At 50.3% G+C, this 16612-nt stretch overlaps 1 protein-coding gene across 1 annotated transcript; it reads right to left on the reverse strand.

The window, feature by feature from the left end:
• Nucleotides 1-1925: 1925 nt before the first annotated feature.
• LOC309668087 (uncharacterized protein) lies at nt 1926-14802 on the reverse strand. The gene is given in 5 exon segments (XM_082477376.1): nt 1926-5244; nt 5947-6057; nt 8679-8807; nt 11895-11911; nt 11914-14802. Coding segments are annotated over 5 exon segments (546 nt in total). The 5' UTR covers nt 12008-14802; the 3' UTR covers nt 1926-5049.
• Nucleotides 14803-16612: the final 1810 nt, after the last annotated feature.

The raw sequence follows: 16612 nt of genomic DNA on the forward strand, positions 1-16612 counted from the left end.
CTGCCAAGGGGATGCCCCATTGCTCTGTTCGGCCCTCCACGGTCTTTCACAAGGTGAACTTGGGCCTCCAGGTTGGGAACTCCTTCTCAGATGCTCGTGCTGACTTTCTCCCCTTATTTCTCTGCTCTCACCCTCTGGTGTCCCTACTAGGAGTTCTCTACAGATTTAAACTCCCCGTCCCTGTCGAAATGACCTCGCTCAAGTTCATAAATGTCTCTCAGCTTCAGCTCCTGCATCACGAAGTCGGCCTGAATAAGCCAATCTCACGGCAACGTGATGAGGAATAAATCCGTGAAGGACGTAATGCCCCCCGCATGAATGTGCCCTCACTATGCTCTCATGAACCAGAGTATCTGTGCTGTTCTTCCCATGTTGGAGGCCAGGTCCGTGGCAGGGTGGTACTTCCCAGCCCCCGTGGTGGTTTGGGGCCACGTGACTTGTTCTGGACAATTAACTGAGCAGATGTGCCATGTGTCCCTTTGCTGCCAGTGAAAGGCCCTCCAGGGCACCCTTCTGTGCACCCACAATGCATGACAATGTTCTACATGGTGTCAGCTCTGTCAGCCAGATTCTGGGGTGAGGGTAAAGCAGGACAGAGCCCCTGTGACCTTCAATGGACGTGGAGCACGGGTGAGAAATATACTTTTGTTTTACGGCACTGAGACTTGGGGAATGTTTGTTACTGCAGCACAGAGTAGCCACGCCGAGATAATACACAGGGGTCGCCAGAGATTCCCTCCCCTCGTGACTCTGCTTTGATATAGTGAGTGCCTTGCAAGCATTTCCCAAGATGCTGCAAGCCTTGCTCAAAGAAGCTGTCTGTCCTTTATTGACCCTTTTTATCGAAGTCTGGGGGAGGCAGGGCCACCTTCATGCTTGAGTTGGTTCTGAGCTCTGATCAATTGAGCCAAGCTCAGCCTGGAGCTGGTGCTGATGAGACAGGCGATGGTCCAGACGGTCACAAATCAGAGGGTTATCCTTCTGACGAAGGAGGGACCGATGTCCTTACACTCCTCACTGGTGACCCACATGTCCTTGAAGGTGGAAAGTGAGCACAGGATGAAGCCACCTACCCGTGCGCCATGTAGGGAATATGGCTAAATACAGGGCCGGCACGCTGAAGGTCTCAAACAGGATCTGCGGGAAAGCGTGGAGCACTCAGGGGGCGGGTGTCCCTTAATTCCATGAGCACATGAGTCCGATTGGCCCGAAGCACTTGGCTGCCCCTGAGGGATCCAGACAACAGGGTCAGGAATGCCACTCTTCATCCCAGTCCTGCCCTGACGAGCTCTGCAACACTGTTTCCCAGTCTGTAAAATGGGCTCGCATTCTTCCCAGGTACCTAACGGGACAGCACCTTATGGACCGTCTCAGGACTGATCACAGGGCATCACGTCATCTTATGAACCACCGTTTTTTCACAGTGGGGATGCAGCTGAATTCCCAGTGCCTCTGTGAAGCCGTGACCGGTCCCTCCACTGAATACATCCTTCTTTCTGCTCTCTGAGGGCGGGCAGATGTTACAGAAATTCTGACACTTGGGAGGATTCATTTGTTTTATTAAAATGGAACAATGAAAGTTAACAGTTACTGTGCGTTAACTGCATGCCAGACACTTAGTCCAGACGTGGCTTGTTCAAGAAGTCTCTCCTGGGTGCTGACTGTATACAGGGTGGAAGGAGTGAACAGGGCAGGCACAGCCTTGCGTTTACAGCCCGTGGTGACCCCCCAGGGGGTATGTGATATTGGAGCCCCCGCTTGTCCACAGGAGAGACCAGTGGGCAAGAATGTGAGGGGGCAGGTGGCAAAAGTGGGTTGTGAACACGGCTGCTGAACACGGCAGGGCACTGCCTCTGTGAACTTGGCTAGGTGAACGAACGATTCTCCTGCAAGATGGTGACACGGGTCCATAGGACTACAGGTTCTTTTTTTTTTTTTTTAATTTTTATTTATTTTATTTATTTATTTATGGCTGTGTTGGGTCTTCGTTTCTGTGCGAGGGCTTTCTCCAGTTGTGGCAAGCGGGGGCCACTCTTCATCGCGGTGTGCGGGCCTCTCACTATCGCGGCCTCTCTTGTTGCGGAGCACAGGCTCCAGACGCACAGGCTCAGTAGTTGTGGCTCACGGGCCCAGCCGCTCCGCGGCATGTGGGATCTTCCCAGACCAGGGCTCGAACCTGTGTCCCCTGCATTGGCACGCAGATTCTCAACCACTGCGCCACCAGGGAAGCCCTACAGGTTCTTTTGATGGCAGGACCCAACACGGTGTCACTCAGACAGATGGAAGGCGGATTCTGTTACGTACAGCTCCAAAGCAGGGACAGCTGCCAGGCTGGGCCACGGGGGCGCTGCACCCAAGGACGGGGTTACGGTGAGCTGGAGCTGCCGGGGGCAGCTCACGGGTGGCCAGCGGGCTGCTCTGCTAGGTTGCACGGGTTCCTGGGATTGGCTCGTCTGAATAATTTCATGGCCCCTGTGCATCTGGGCAGTCCCTAATGGTCTGGTACCCGGTTCTGAAGTGATTAGGGCAGGTGTATCGTGGCCCTGGGGTGTGTGACAGGACCGTAAGGGGAGAGGTTGAGGTGCAGACTTAACCAGCTGCCTAAGAGGGAAATTAACCGGCCTCTAGCAAAGACCTCTTAACCGGGTCAAGACTGCACTTTGTTTTTTGATTGGGGTATAGTTTTTTATAATGTTGTGTTGGTTTCTACTGTACAGTGAAGTGGAGTTCCCTGTGCTACACATCAGGTTCTCATTAGTTATCTATTTTATACATATTAGTTAGTGTATATATGTCAGTCCCAATCTCCCAATTCATACCACCACCCCCCTTTCCCCCCTTGGTGTCTACACGTTTGTTCTCTACATCTGTGTCTCTATTTCTGCCTTGCAAGCAGGTTCATCTGTGCCATTTTTCTAGATTCCACAAATACGTGTTAATATACGATATTTGTTTTTCTCGTTCTGACTTACTTCACTCTGTATGACAGTCTCTAGGTCCATCCACGTCTCTACTAAAACACAGTATTACACACGGCCAGGATACGCCACTGAGCTCATTACTCACCAAGCGTGTTGCCCACTAAGTGCGTGATTACAGAGCAGGGTCTGGGGGGATTGAGGACTTACCCAAGAGAAGTGAAAACACATGTCCATACAAAGACTAGCCTGTAAGTCTGTGCTGTTCTTGGGTGCCCCCCACATTGGAACCTGGTGGATCCTGGAATTTGGATCCTGATGGAGGAGGGAGGGCATCTTTTATGCTCCAACTAGAGACCGCTCCCCCTAAAAACACAAAGACATAAACCAACCTCCGCTCCCCCTGGCCTGGCATGAGGCCAGAGGTCACAGAGCTTGGAAGGGTCTTCAGGGCTCCTGCGGTCAAACTCCCACTTTATAGATGAGAAAACTGAGGCCAGGGGCCAAGAAGCAGCATTTACTGAGTGCTCGACGGGCGCTAAGCACTGGGACAAGCGCTTTACAGCGTTAACGCATTTCATTTCAATAGCGACCCCAGGGCCGGTACCGTTATCATCCTTCTGAGGAGGAAGCCAGGACACTGAGAGGACCAGTCAGCCACCTGAGGTCACACGTTGGTGGAGCCAGAGGTCCTAAGGCCAGGCTGGGCCCTTCCTTGTACGCTGGGCTGCTCCCCCTGTTGGCTTCTCTTCTGGGACACGGCCCCCAGAAATCCTCTTCAGATACAGATTTATTCCAGGAGAAAAATCAACCCTGCACTTCTCAGCCTGTCCCAGTCTCCGGGAGGAGCCCTGGACACTGGCTGCTGGACACAGGGACTTAGGCAGGGAAGGGACGCTGCTGGGAGGGCCCTGCATGATGAGGAGCTCGTGGTGGCGCCCACAGATGCGGAGAAGCCCATTTGTCCACAGTGAGGTGGCATTCCTTGTGCCCCGGTGCGGGCCCCCATCGCCTGCTGCCACAGAAACCTGCAGGAGCTTCCGCCCTTCGGCATCTCTCTCTGTCCCAGGCTGTAGTCACAGACTCCCCCCCAGGTGACCCACTGGGATCTGCCCGTGGGGGTCCAGGAGAGCCGAGGGATGCGGGAAAGGGTGCTGGAGACCTGAGGGCCCCTCTCCTTGCCGGCTGAGCCTTCTCGATGCTGGTACCCACCTGCAGCTCCTTCAGCCCCGGGAGTGGAGGCGAGGGGATGGCTCCCTGTTACCACCCGGGGGCTCTGCAACCCTCTCGTGCTGCTTTTCTAAGACTCATGCTCACCTTGGTATGCAATCTCTTTAATAAACCCTCACCAACATTACCTGACGTGAGTGTGCTTTGGTTTCCTGATGGGATCCTGATGCAATTAGGGGGTAAATTTGGAGACAGTCAGGACAGAAAGGCAGGCGGCGGGCCCGGGAATGGTGAGGAAATGCCCGAGACAGGCTGTGTGGCCAGAAGCGCAGTTTGTGTGAGGGTGTCTTAATGTGTCTACTTGCCTGGGCCACGGAAGGGCCAGACATTGGGTCAAACATGAGTCTGGGTCTGTCTGTGAGATTGGCATTTCGGCCCATAGACTGAGTAAAGCAGGTTGCCCTCGCCAAAGTGGGTGGGCCTCATCTAATCAGTTGAAGTTCTGGCTAGAACAAAAGGCATGACCTTCCCCTGAATAAGAGGGAATATCCTCCTGTCTGGTGGCCTTTGAATTGGGACATCGGTTTTCCCTGCTTTTGGACTGGAACGTATACCATCCGCTCCCCTGGGGTCCACCCTGCCGACTACAGACCCTGGGATTTGCTGGCCTCCATGATCACATGAGCCAATTCCTTATAATAAATCTCCTCCTATATGTGCATCTCCTATGGGTGCTGTTTCTCTGGGGGACCCCAAATAAGACAGTCTGGAGTGGCACATTCCCTCGGGTGAGGGACAGTTCTGTCTCTGTCTTCTCTCTCCAGCTCACAGGGGCCCCAGTGGGCAACTGGCATCCTCGGAGCTGGTATCTGATGTGGCAAGGCTGCAGGCCTGTGCCAGGTCCACATGGCGCCCGGCGGGGCCCACGTCTGTGACCGACGTGTCCACATGCAGGGGAGAGTCACTGGCTCCCGAGTGCTGTGTTACACGAGGCGGCGTGAGGTAACACATCCTGAGCTGCGATGGATGGTGTTCTGTTTCTGGGCCACGGCACGAGCCTCGTCTGTGTGCAGGTGGTGCGTGGGCCCCTGGGCATGCCCGCTGGGTCACCACTCACGGCAGGAGGCACCGCTGGGCTCCAGGGAGTCGGGGCCAGCTGGTGGGACAAGGTTGCTTGCTTAACTGGCTCACCTAAGTCCTCAATAAGGCAGCCCCTGTGGTCCCCACCTCACCTGGACCCCACTCCAGCCTGAGGAGTACTCTGCCATCTGTCCTGGGGGTGCACCCCCCTTTCCCCACCAGCCTTGACGGGCTCCACCACCCAGTTCAATCCAGTTCAATCTGGGGCAATCCGACCAGCACACACCACCAACTCCTTGGGGTGCGGGGGTGTCAGGCCCCGTGTGAGGCCCAGAGATGGAGGAGGTCTGGGAGCTTTTAAGTCAGGGTTAGACCTGCAGGCAGGACACACCAGGCATCAGTGTTGAGAATGGGGCTGTGCACTCAGACCCCAGGGGTCTGGGCGGGTCCACAGGCCACTCGCTAGGTGACCTCAGCCAAGTTACTTCCACTCCCGGAAGCCCCAGTTTCCTCATCTGTGCAAAGGGGCTAATAATCGCCCTGCCCATAGAGTAGCCATAGGTCTAGATGAAATAATTCAGATTAAACACCCCGCCCGTGCCAGACTGCTTGGCGAGTTCTCCAGAGGCAGCCGTCACTCTTGCCGCTAATGTCAAAGAGGACGGGTCTCAGCTGGTATCTCAGTCTCTCTGCAGGGAGCCTGAGGCTGGGGGGCGGCCCGAGCTGCCCTCCATGCAGCCTGCTCCCTGAGCCCCTTGCCCACCACCTGGCCTCTTACCTGCGACACTTTCTCTTTGTTGGACATTGGGTTCAAGGGCGGCTCTGTCAGCATCAGAGGATGTTGCGCTGGGGCGACGTGCAGCACCTGGTGGAGGGAGTAGCGCCAGATCTGAGGAGACAGGGGGGCACATGTTAGGAGGACTGAAATGGAAGTAGTCTTGTTCAGGCTTCAGAGGCGATATTAGGCCTCTAACCGATTCGTGACCTTGCCTGCACTACATGCCTGCTTGTGAGCTGCCGCCAGCAAGTCTGGCGGCACTTGAGATAAAGACGGGAGGGGCTTCCCTGGTGGCGCAGTGGTTAAGAATCCACCTGCCAAGGCAGGGGACACGGGTTCGAGCCCTGCTCTGGGAAGATCCCACATGCCGCAGAGCAGCTAAGACCGTGCGCCACAACTACGGAGCCTGCGCTCTAGAGCCCGCGAGCCACAACTACTGAGCCCACGTGCTGCAACTACTGAAGCCCACGCGCCTAGAGCCCGTGCTCCGCAACAAGAGAAACCACTGCAATGAGAAGCCCGTGCACCACAACGAAGGGTAGCCCCCACTTGCCACAACTAGAGAAAGCCTGCACGCAGCAATGAAGACCCAACGCAGCCAAAAATAAATAAATAAAATTAATTTTTAAAAATTTTTTAAAAAAAGAATAAGAAGGGAGTGGATTGTGGAATTTCTTGAGCCTCATGGACCTGGTCATTTCCTGGGGGTCTAGAAATTCTCATGATACACAAAATGAGATAAACAGCACTGCTGAAGAAACCGAGAGCTGCATATTTGCATGCAAATTGATGATATCAGTTAGTGGCCTGGTATTATAAGCGGCACTCCCCTAAACTGCAATCTGAAGTCTCATCCATGGGGTGGACGCACTGCCTGGGACCTTTCCCAACTGGGACTCCAGATTGCTGTTTTCAGGACTTTCCAGTGCTGTTTGAGTCTGGATGTAGGTGTCGGCCCAATTTGGTGATGTATCTGCTTTTACTTTTCTATCCCTTTTCATTTCTATTTCTTCCTTTCTAATGATTTTCTATTAAAGTTAAGTTGAAATTGTCTATTTGTGTGACAAGTGGTGTCTTTTTGCTAACGAACCCTTCGAACCTAAAACAAAAGTAAAACTTTCGGCAAAACAGCACATCAGCGCTCTGCAGACTCCACCTAGGCCTCCACGATTGCCCACTCTGGGGGAAGCCAGCCACCGTGCCCTGAGGACATCGGAGAGGCCCCACAGAGAGGCCACTTGAAGAGGGACCTCCTTGCCGGCCACGGAAAGCACCATCTTGGAAATGGGTCCTCCAGCCCCGATCGAGCCTTCAGATGATGCAGCCCCAACCAACATCTGCTTGCAACTCCATGAGAATCAAGCCAGAACCACCCAGCTAAGCTGCCCCCAAATTCCTGACCCGGGAGGTAACAGGTGACCATCATTGTTTCCTGCCTCTAAGTTTTGGGGTGAATCTGCTATAAACCTTAGATAAGTAATGCATCTTCCAAGGCAACATGCACCTGTTCAACTATACAGGGAGACCCTGATCAGAGCCCTCATTTACTGAGAGACACTGGTTCAAATTAGCCGTATGTTACATCCTTATTATGCTTGAGTAAGGAATTTTTTTTATTGTGGTAAAATACACAGAACATTAAATTTACCACTGTAAGCTTTTCTTAAGTGTACAGTTCAGTGGCATTAAGTATATTCACATTGTTGTTCAACCATCACCACCATCCATCTCCAGAGACTTCCCATCTTCCCAAACTGACACTCTGTCCCCATTAAACACTAATTCTCCAACCCCCTCCCAGCTCCTGGCCCCCACTAGCCTACTTCCTGTCTCTAAGAATTTGATGACCCTAGGTCCTCATGGAAGTGGAATGATACATTGTCTGTCCTTTTGTGACTGCCCTGTTTCACTGAGTATCATGTCCTCAGGGTTCATCCACATTGTAGCCTGTGTCAGAACGTCCTTCCCTTTTAAGACTGAATAATATTCCATTTTATGGATGGACCACATTCTGCCCATCCAATCATTTGCTGAAGGACACTTGGGTCATTTCTACCTTTCAGCTGTTGTGAATCATGCTGCTATGAACATGAGTGTACAAATGTCTCTTCCTGTCCTTGCTTCCAGTTCTTTGGGGATTCGCTCAGAAGGAGAATTGCTGGACCAGACAGTGATTCTAGCTTAATTTTTGAGGAACCACCATACTGTTCTCCAGAGTGGCTGCACCATTTTGCATTCCCGCCAACAGTGGTTCAGAGTCCCAATTTTCTAATTCCTCCTTCTCACCAACATTTGCTATTTTCTTGGGGTGGGGAGTGGGCACTGTTTGTTGGTTGGTTTTCTAAATAATAGCCATCCTAATAGGTGTGGAGTGGATTTAGGATTTTTTTATCCATCGTCAGCTTTAATCCTCACAACAGCACTATGTGATAGGAAAAGTTATACCACTTTCTCACAGATTAGGAAACTGAGGACCAGAGAGCCAAGTTACTGGTCCAAAATGATGCAGATCATAAATGGTGGAGGCAAAATTCAGGCCCAGGTCTCTGACTCTAGAATCTATGAGGTTAGTATCGTTGTGTAGTGTCTCCAGGGACCCAGAGCCAAGAGATGCCAGGAGAGCCCTGGATGCTGGCGGTACATCCCTTCCTAGGTGCCAGGCAGCAGGGCTGCCATTCGGCATCGATGGGGGCCCTGTGAGTGGGTCCCACCCAACAGAAGCTGCAGCCTACCTTTTCCATGTTGTCCCAGTTGGTGATGGCTGCCCGAGAGATGGGATATTTCAGGTTGAGTTTCCCTCGATTTTTCTGAACTTCATTTCCGATGAACCAGTCTTCTTCCTCCATTCCCACCAACAGCTTCTGAAAGACATAGGCCAGGCCAGATCTGCCCTCAGGAGCAACTCACCTCACTGGGCTCTCGTGTGTCAGCGCACAGTGAACGGCGGGGAACCCCGATGTGCCGCTGGGGACGGCTCTGGGTCGCAGCACCACCATCGATGGCCTTCTCAGACCCATGCACTGTGTCAAAATGCCACTAAGGGGTTTCAGCAAATGACCTACAAGGAGGAAGTGCACCCGAGGAACCCCTGCTGGGACACGCTCTTGCCCACTTTGTAGGTGAGGACACTAAGGCCACAAAGAGAGAGGCGGGGGAGGAAAGAACCATGGGTGTGAGGGACACACTGGCTTCTACGCTTGCTTTGGAAAGTGAGTGGGGGAAAGCGTGCGATTTCAGTTAATTTCTGTTATTTTTTAGGAAGATAAATCTATCTACTTTCATGCAGATTATACCATTCGTTCTATCATTCGGAAACGATCTGAGAGTCGGCTGTGTGTTAATCTGGGTCCACCAAGAACCAGACACCAAGAGGAGATGCAAGGTACGAGGATTTTATTAGGGAGCACGCTTAGGGAGACAAGGCGAGGGGAGACACGGGCTGTCGTGCAGGCCTGAGGCTGGGTACGGGACCGAGGGCTGGGTGGGTGCCCTGGAGCGCCGCGCCCGCAGGGGTGAAGAAGGAGCAACGTCACCCTGGTCCGATATGGATGGCGCTCAGGTCTGCCGACCGCTCTGGTTACAGTGGGCTGGGTGACTCCCAGCTGAGCCTTGCCCTGCCTCTCCGTGGCTGCAGGTCCCCCACGAGGGGTCTCACTGCCAACCTGCTGCTACACTAAAGTGCCCAGGAGGAGTCACGGCACTTGGGTGGAAATGAGTCCACGCAGAGCATCCTGTTACGTGCCGACCCCTCTTGGAGACAGACACTTCCTTCCTGCCACCCAGGGACCTGCCCGAAGCCCGGGAGGATGCAGGCGAGATGCCTCACGGAAAACGAAGACAGACAGCCCCGTCAGCTGCGGTCCCGATAGATGGTTTGCTGCCTGATTATTCATCTTGGTCACACGTTGCTATTTCAGTGAGGAATTTGGGGTTCTTTTTGCTGTGATCTTATGCTTCCCCAGGTATGTAACCTACTTTATATACACTCCGTTTCCTATTGCGCCTCTTTGTAGAGATAAGTATTTTTTCCTCCCCTGGGGCTGTGGAATATTTTCCGTGGGGCAACGTTAAGTTGTTATTTGGGGGTTTTTTGTTTTTTTTTTTTTTACTTTTTATAGTATTTAGGTTGGTTTTTTTTTTTTTTACATTCTTTTTTAATATTCTAAACCATAATGGAAAAGAATGCAACGTTAAGTTTTGACCTTGCAGGACAAATTATTATACGTGTCGGGGCAAGAGATGCCACACCAAGGATTTCAAACAGAGGGATTGAATAGAGGGAGGTGGTCACACAGCATTGGGGGTTCGAAAGCAGAAACAGGGCAGAGAGTAGATCCACCCGACACTGTTTCGCTACAGGAAGAACCGGGCAGTGGTTTGCAGAACAAGGGCTCAGAGGAGGCCCCACAGGGCTGGGAGGGGCTCTGCCCTGCTGTTCTTTCACGGCCACTGGGCGCTGTGTGGATGGAGCCGGAGGATGCAGGAAACTGCTGTTGCTGGCGGGAGGCTGAACGGGGCAGGAGGACGGGAAGACTGCCCCCTCCCACCGCCTTCTATTTGCAGAACCTCTCAGGGAGCAGTAGCTAGAGAAGCCCCAGCCCCGGCATGGGCACCGCAGAGCAGAGCAGAGGTAGAAACCAGCTGCAGTGTGTTGACTGGTGGCCCCCAAGATAGGTCCACGGGCCGCCCCCAGAACCTATGTTGGTGTGACCTTATTTGGAAATAGGGTCTTTGCAGATGTGATTCATTTAGGGATCTGGAGATGAGATCATGCTGGATTTAGGGTGGGCCTGAGATCCAATGACAAGTGTCCTTATGAGAGAGAAGGGAGGGGAGATTTGGGACAGAGAAGGGAATAGAGGAGAGAGAAGCCCCGTGATGATGGAGACAGACCAGGCCCACGAATGTCTGCAGCCACCAGAAGCTGGAAGAGGCCAGGGAGGATCCTCCCCAGACCCTCAGAGAGTGTGGCCCTGAAACACTGCGGATGGCCAGAAACCGTGTTAATCATACATTCACCATCTTGTTTAACCTTCGGGCCAAACGTATGTATGTATATACTTTTGTTAACCATGTTACGTGACAGAGAAATCTGAGCACGTGCTGTGTGGTCCCACTTAGGTGAGGTCCTTAGAGGAGTTCAATCCATAGAGACAGAAAGTAGGTGGTGGGACCAGGGCTGGGGAAGGGAGATGGGGAGTGAGTGTTTCATGGGGACAGAGTGTCCATTTGGGAAGAAGAAAACTTTCTGGAGGTGGATGGGGGTGACGGTTGCACAACAAGGTGAATGTACTTAATGCCATTGAATTGTATGCTTAAAAAAAGTTCAAATGGTAACTTTCATGTTATATATATTTTATCACAATAAAAAACCCTGAATTTCTAAATTCTCTTGAAGAGCAGGAAGATCTGGCAACACTGGGCCTACTTTCTTGCATGTCACTAGGCAGCAAAGATGGCCTTTCAGGCAGAGCATTGGCCTCAGTCCCCACCCATCCCTATTGTCCTCCTGTCATGGAGGCTGAGTGTCAGTTGTCACCTAGTACTAGTGGACTGATGTTTATCCTAAAGGTGGAGAACTCCTTCCACTCTCAGAAGTGGGAAAATCAAACAGTAAATAGATGGGCATGATTTATTTTTGACAACTGTCTGCTTTTCTATCGTATGTAATTGGCCTGTTCTTTCTAAGTCTGTGGTTCTCAAAGTGTGGCCCCGGGCCAGCAGTCTCTGCATCCCCCGAGAAGTGGTGGGAAGTACAAACCCTGACCCTCTCCCCTAGACCCGCTGAAGCAGAAACTCTGGGTGGGCCTGGCCCCCTGCATTTTGCCAAGCCAAGCGCCCCATGATTCTGATGCACGTTCACCACAGCCACCCTGCTCTACGGACTTGACGTGGCCAGCCTGTGGGGGGAGGAGCTGCGGCCCCCAGGGAGGGCCCCCGGCACTCACATCATGACGAAGTTTCTGAGGATGGTTGGGAACATAGCCAGGGGAGCTTCCGTCCCCGCACAGCCCACCTTGCTGACGCCCGAGCCGCAGTCGCAGATGAGGGGCACATTCATTGTGCTGCACGTGACCTAGATGTGGCTGCAGGGAGAGACAGAAGATGCGGTTACTTGTGCCATTTGCAAGGCTCTCACCTGCGGGGTAGGTGAGGTGCCAGGTATGATCTTGGCTCCGCGCACCCAGAGCTGGGCATGCCTGGGGGGCGAGCCACCATCTGGACGCTCTGGGCAGTTTGCTGGAGCGGCCAGCCTCTCAGATGACCACCTGCATGTGGCTGCACTGGGCTAAGGCTTTTTCTCCTATCTGGTGTGGCCCATGACTTGCTTCACTGGGGTCCCCTGAAGCAGCCCCTTCTCCATTCGCCCAGCCAGGGGCTTTGGGCAGGGGGACCCTGGTAGGCACGGTGGTCCTGGTGGTCTGCCTGCTGGTGTCACGGCCAGGGCCCCCAAGCCCAGCACCCATACTGCCTCTCCAGGGAGACCTCTCCCGCCTCCCGGCCCAGGGTCAAAATCAATCCCCCCCTCCACTTGGCTTCTAGGCAACTTCTTCCACGTTTTTACAAGTTTGGAAAACATGAGAAAGTATAAAGAAGGAAATCCCAATCTCCCAGAGTCCTACCACCTACCGCTGCCCTGTTCTATTTTGATATTTGTTTCAACTTTATTTGTATACATGATTTAAAAAAATTAATTACCCTCAAAATAAATGAATCCGTTTTCCCTTTTGAATATTGCATTTTATCTAAACCTTTACTGTAACAAATGTTATTTTTCATTTTGAAAGTGATTTTAATTCTTTTCCAGATAAAGACAACATGTTCACTAGAGAAAACTATGGGGGGAAATAAAACTCTCCCCAAATCCTACTAATCATAGACAGCCTTTGTTAACAGTGGGCATCTACCCTTTCGGCTCCTACATATAGCATAGGGGTCACTGGGGTCATTTTCTGTCTGGTGCCTTGTGAACAGCCATGTGCGGTACGATTCCCGGGGGCAGTGGTATGTGGTCTAGCTATACGTTTATTGTATGTATGCATTGCATATAAAATATCATATATATTTATGCACCCAAATGTTCTGCAGCGCTGTTTACAATAGCCAAGACGTGGAAGCAACTTAAATGTCCATCAACAGATGAATGGATAAAGAAGATGTGAGATATATATATATATATATATATATATATATATATATATATATATATATATAATGAAATATTACTCAGCCATAAAAAAGAATGAAATAATGCCATTTGCAGCAACATGGACGGACCTGGAGAGTATCATACTAAGTGAAGTCAGACAGAAAGACAAATATCATATGATAACTCATATATGGAATCTAAAAAAAAGATACAAATGAACTTATTTACAAAACAGAAATAGACTCACAGACTTAGAAAACAAACTTATGGTTACCAAAGGAGGAGTGGGGGGAGGGATAAAAAGGGAGTTTGGAATTGACATATACACACTAGTATATTTAAGATAGATAACCAACAAGGACTTACTATATAGCACAGGGAACTCTGCTCAATATTCTGTAATAACCTAAATGGGAAATAAATTTTAAAAAGAATAGATACATGTATATATATAACTGAATCACTTTGCTGTACACCTGAAACTAACACATTGTTTATACTCCAATATAAAATAAAAATTAAAAAATATATTACATATATTTAAAATATTATCTATATCTACAGCTATTATCTGCTCATCCCTTTAACTGACCCCTATCGTGGAAGGTTTAGACCCAATCTTTCTGGTTTTTATAAATAACCTTGTGATGAGCCTCCTTATTCCTCTTGCTTTGTCCTGAACCCTGGACCAACTCTTGATCCTGTACGTCCTTAGAATGACCAGTTGGAAGACCAAGAATTTTGAAAGGCTCCATAAACACTTTGCAAATTGCCGTCCAGAAACATCAGCTGATTTGCTGCCGCCACATCGAGGCCCTTTCCACCCCGTCCACCACCTCCACCTGCCCTGGTCTCCCTGACGGGCCACGAGCTCCTCCAGGCAGAGTTCACGTCTGCCCCCAAGCACCTGTCGCTCCACCGGATGCCCAGCTACTGTTTGTTGATTTGCTTTGGAATTCTGGTCTGTCCTTTACGGAGAACTTTGGGCATTTTTGTGGGTGTCCTGTTTGTCTGGCTGCTGGTTGAGTATATTCATGTAGCTTCTTTTTTCTTTAATAAATTTATTTATTTTATTTATTTATTTTTGGCTGCGTTGGGTCTTCGTTGCTGCACGCGGGCTTTCTGTAGTTGCGGCAAGCGGGGGCTACTCTTCGTTGTGGAGTGCGGGCTTCTCATTGCGGTGGCTTCTCTTGTTGCAGAGCATGGGCTCTAGGCACGTGGGCTTCAGGAGCTGTGGCGCACGGGCTTAGTTGCTCCGCGGCATGTGGGATTTTCCTGGACCAGGGCTCGAACCTGTGCCCCTTGCGTTGGCAGGCGGATTCTTAACCACTGTGCCGCCAGGGAAGCCCCTTTCCTTGGTGTTTTAAAAAATCATCTGATGCTGCCTTCCATTTCCATTTACTTAGCAAAAGGAGGAAAATTAGGCCACTAGTAATTGCACAGCTCTTTCCAAGCCTGAACATTTTCATCTGGGTGTCTTGAGTGGAGGGGATTTGCCTCCAACTGGCTGACTCCCTGAGCTTGCTGGTCGCTGGAAAGGAGGGCAGGGCTGCTGGGCCCAGAATGCAACATTCCACGAAGGGGTGTTTTCCTGCTTTGCTCCAAATCCTTATGGAGCTGGGACTCCCTTGTAAGTCTAAATAGTCATATCAACACACAGAAACAGAAGTCTAAGGAAGGGTGTGATGGAAATTGGAAGGGAAATGTTCAGCTTACCCACAGGACGGACATGCAAAAGGAAGGGGAAGATTGAATTGCTCCCAGACTTCAGGAAATGTACTAAAAGCACATAGCTAGCACCAGTGAGAACTGGAGACAAGAAGGTCCAGAGATGTAAAAGGTGGAGCCCACCTGTAGCCCAGGTGGTGTCCGTCTGTGTCGTTGCTTCTGATGAAGCCACTGGCATGTGATTGGCAGAGATGGCATCTTCCTGACCCAGTTAGGCTTCTCCAAGTTCATCCATCAGCCTCTTAGAGCCTTTGCTTCTCTCTTTCCATCAAATCTCCCTTTTTGGGGTTTGGATGAAGCGGGCTCCAAGGACTCTGGCCCCAGAGGTGATCACGACACTTGTCAACAGCGCTGCTATGAACACTCATGTACAGGTTTTTATGTGGACATATATTTTGATTTCTCTTGGGTAATTGCTGGGGCATATGGTGGCTCTATGATTAAAATTCTTAAGGGACTGCACCGTTTTCATTTCTATTAGCGTCGTACGAGGGCTCCAGTTTCTGCACACCCCTGACCACACACCGGTCACTGTCTGTCTTTCTTTATAGTCATCCTAGTGGGTGTGAAGCGACATTTTATTGTGGTTGTAATTTGTATTTCCCTGATGGTTAAGTATATTGAGCATCTTTTCATGTGCATATTTGTATATCTTCCATTCACATACCTTCTTTGGATAAATCTCTCCTCAAATAGTCTGCCCAAACAAATTGCTTTGTTTGCCTTTATTTTTTATTAATTTTATTGAAGTACTGTTGATTTACAGTGTCGTGTTAATTTCTGCTGTACAGCAAAGTGACTCAGTTATATATATAATATACATATATATATAGAGAGAGAGAGAGAGAGATAGGTATATAGATATATATATATATACTTTTTCATATTCTTTTCCATTCGGGTCTATCACAGGATATGGAACATGGTTCCCTGTGCTACACAGTAGGACCTTGTTGTTTATCCATTCTGAATGAAATACCTTGCATCTGCTAACCCCAAACTCCCAGCCCTTCCCTCCCCCACCCCTCCTCCCCCTTGGCAACCACAAGTCTGTTCTCTATGTCTGTGAGTCTGCTTCTGTTTCCTAGATAGGCTCATTTGTGTCATATTTTAGATTCCACATATAAGTGATATCATATGATATTTATCTTTCTCTTTCTGACTTACTTCACTTAGTATGATCATCTCCAGTTGCTGCAAAGGGCATTATTTCATTCATTTTTATGGCTGAGTAATATTCCATTGTGTATGTATTCCATTCCATCTTCTTTATTCATTCATCTGTCAATGGACACCTAGGTTGCTCCCATGTCTTGTTTGCCTTTATTTTTGAGTTATGAGAGTTCTTTATACATTCCAGACACTAGACCCTTGTCAGATGTAGGATTTTCCACCGTTATTTTTTTACATTGTTCAAAGTTTTTGATTAAGTACAATTCTCAAGGATGGCCAGTCAATCTTGCCGAAAGTATTCATGTCCCCTGAGTACACAAATCACATCCCTACCTTTGGTCCTCTATTCCTCTCCTGTGAAATTCCCTACCTGCATCTCCTCCCCATCTTGAGGTCCTTGAAGCCAGAGCCCTGTAGGTCTGCACCAGAACTGAACTGGGCTGTCTGGGACCACCTGCCCTGCCTGGAACATTGAGCTGGAACTGTAGTGTGAAAACATCACAGGATAACGTTGTCACGCAGAGGGAGCGTGCCGGATACTCTTCTCATCCAAGGCAAGTTAGGTGGGCGCGTCAGCTCTGAACGGGTGAGTGTGTAGAACGAGGGTTCTCAGCT

This window comes from Balaenoptera physalus (assembly GCF_965194825.1).
Source record: "Balaenoptera physalus genome assembly, chromosome: 10".
NCBI classification, from domain to species: domain Eukaryota; kingdom Metazoa; phylum Chordata; class Mammalia; order Artiodactyla; family Balaenopteridae; genus Balaenoptera; species Balaenoptera physalus.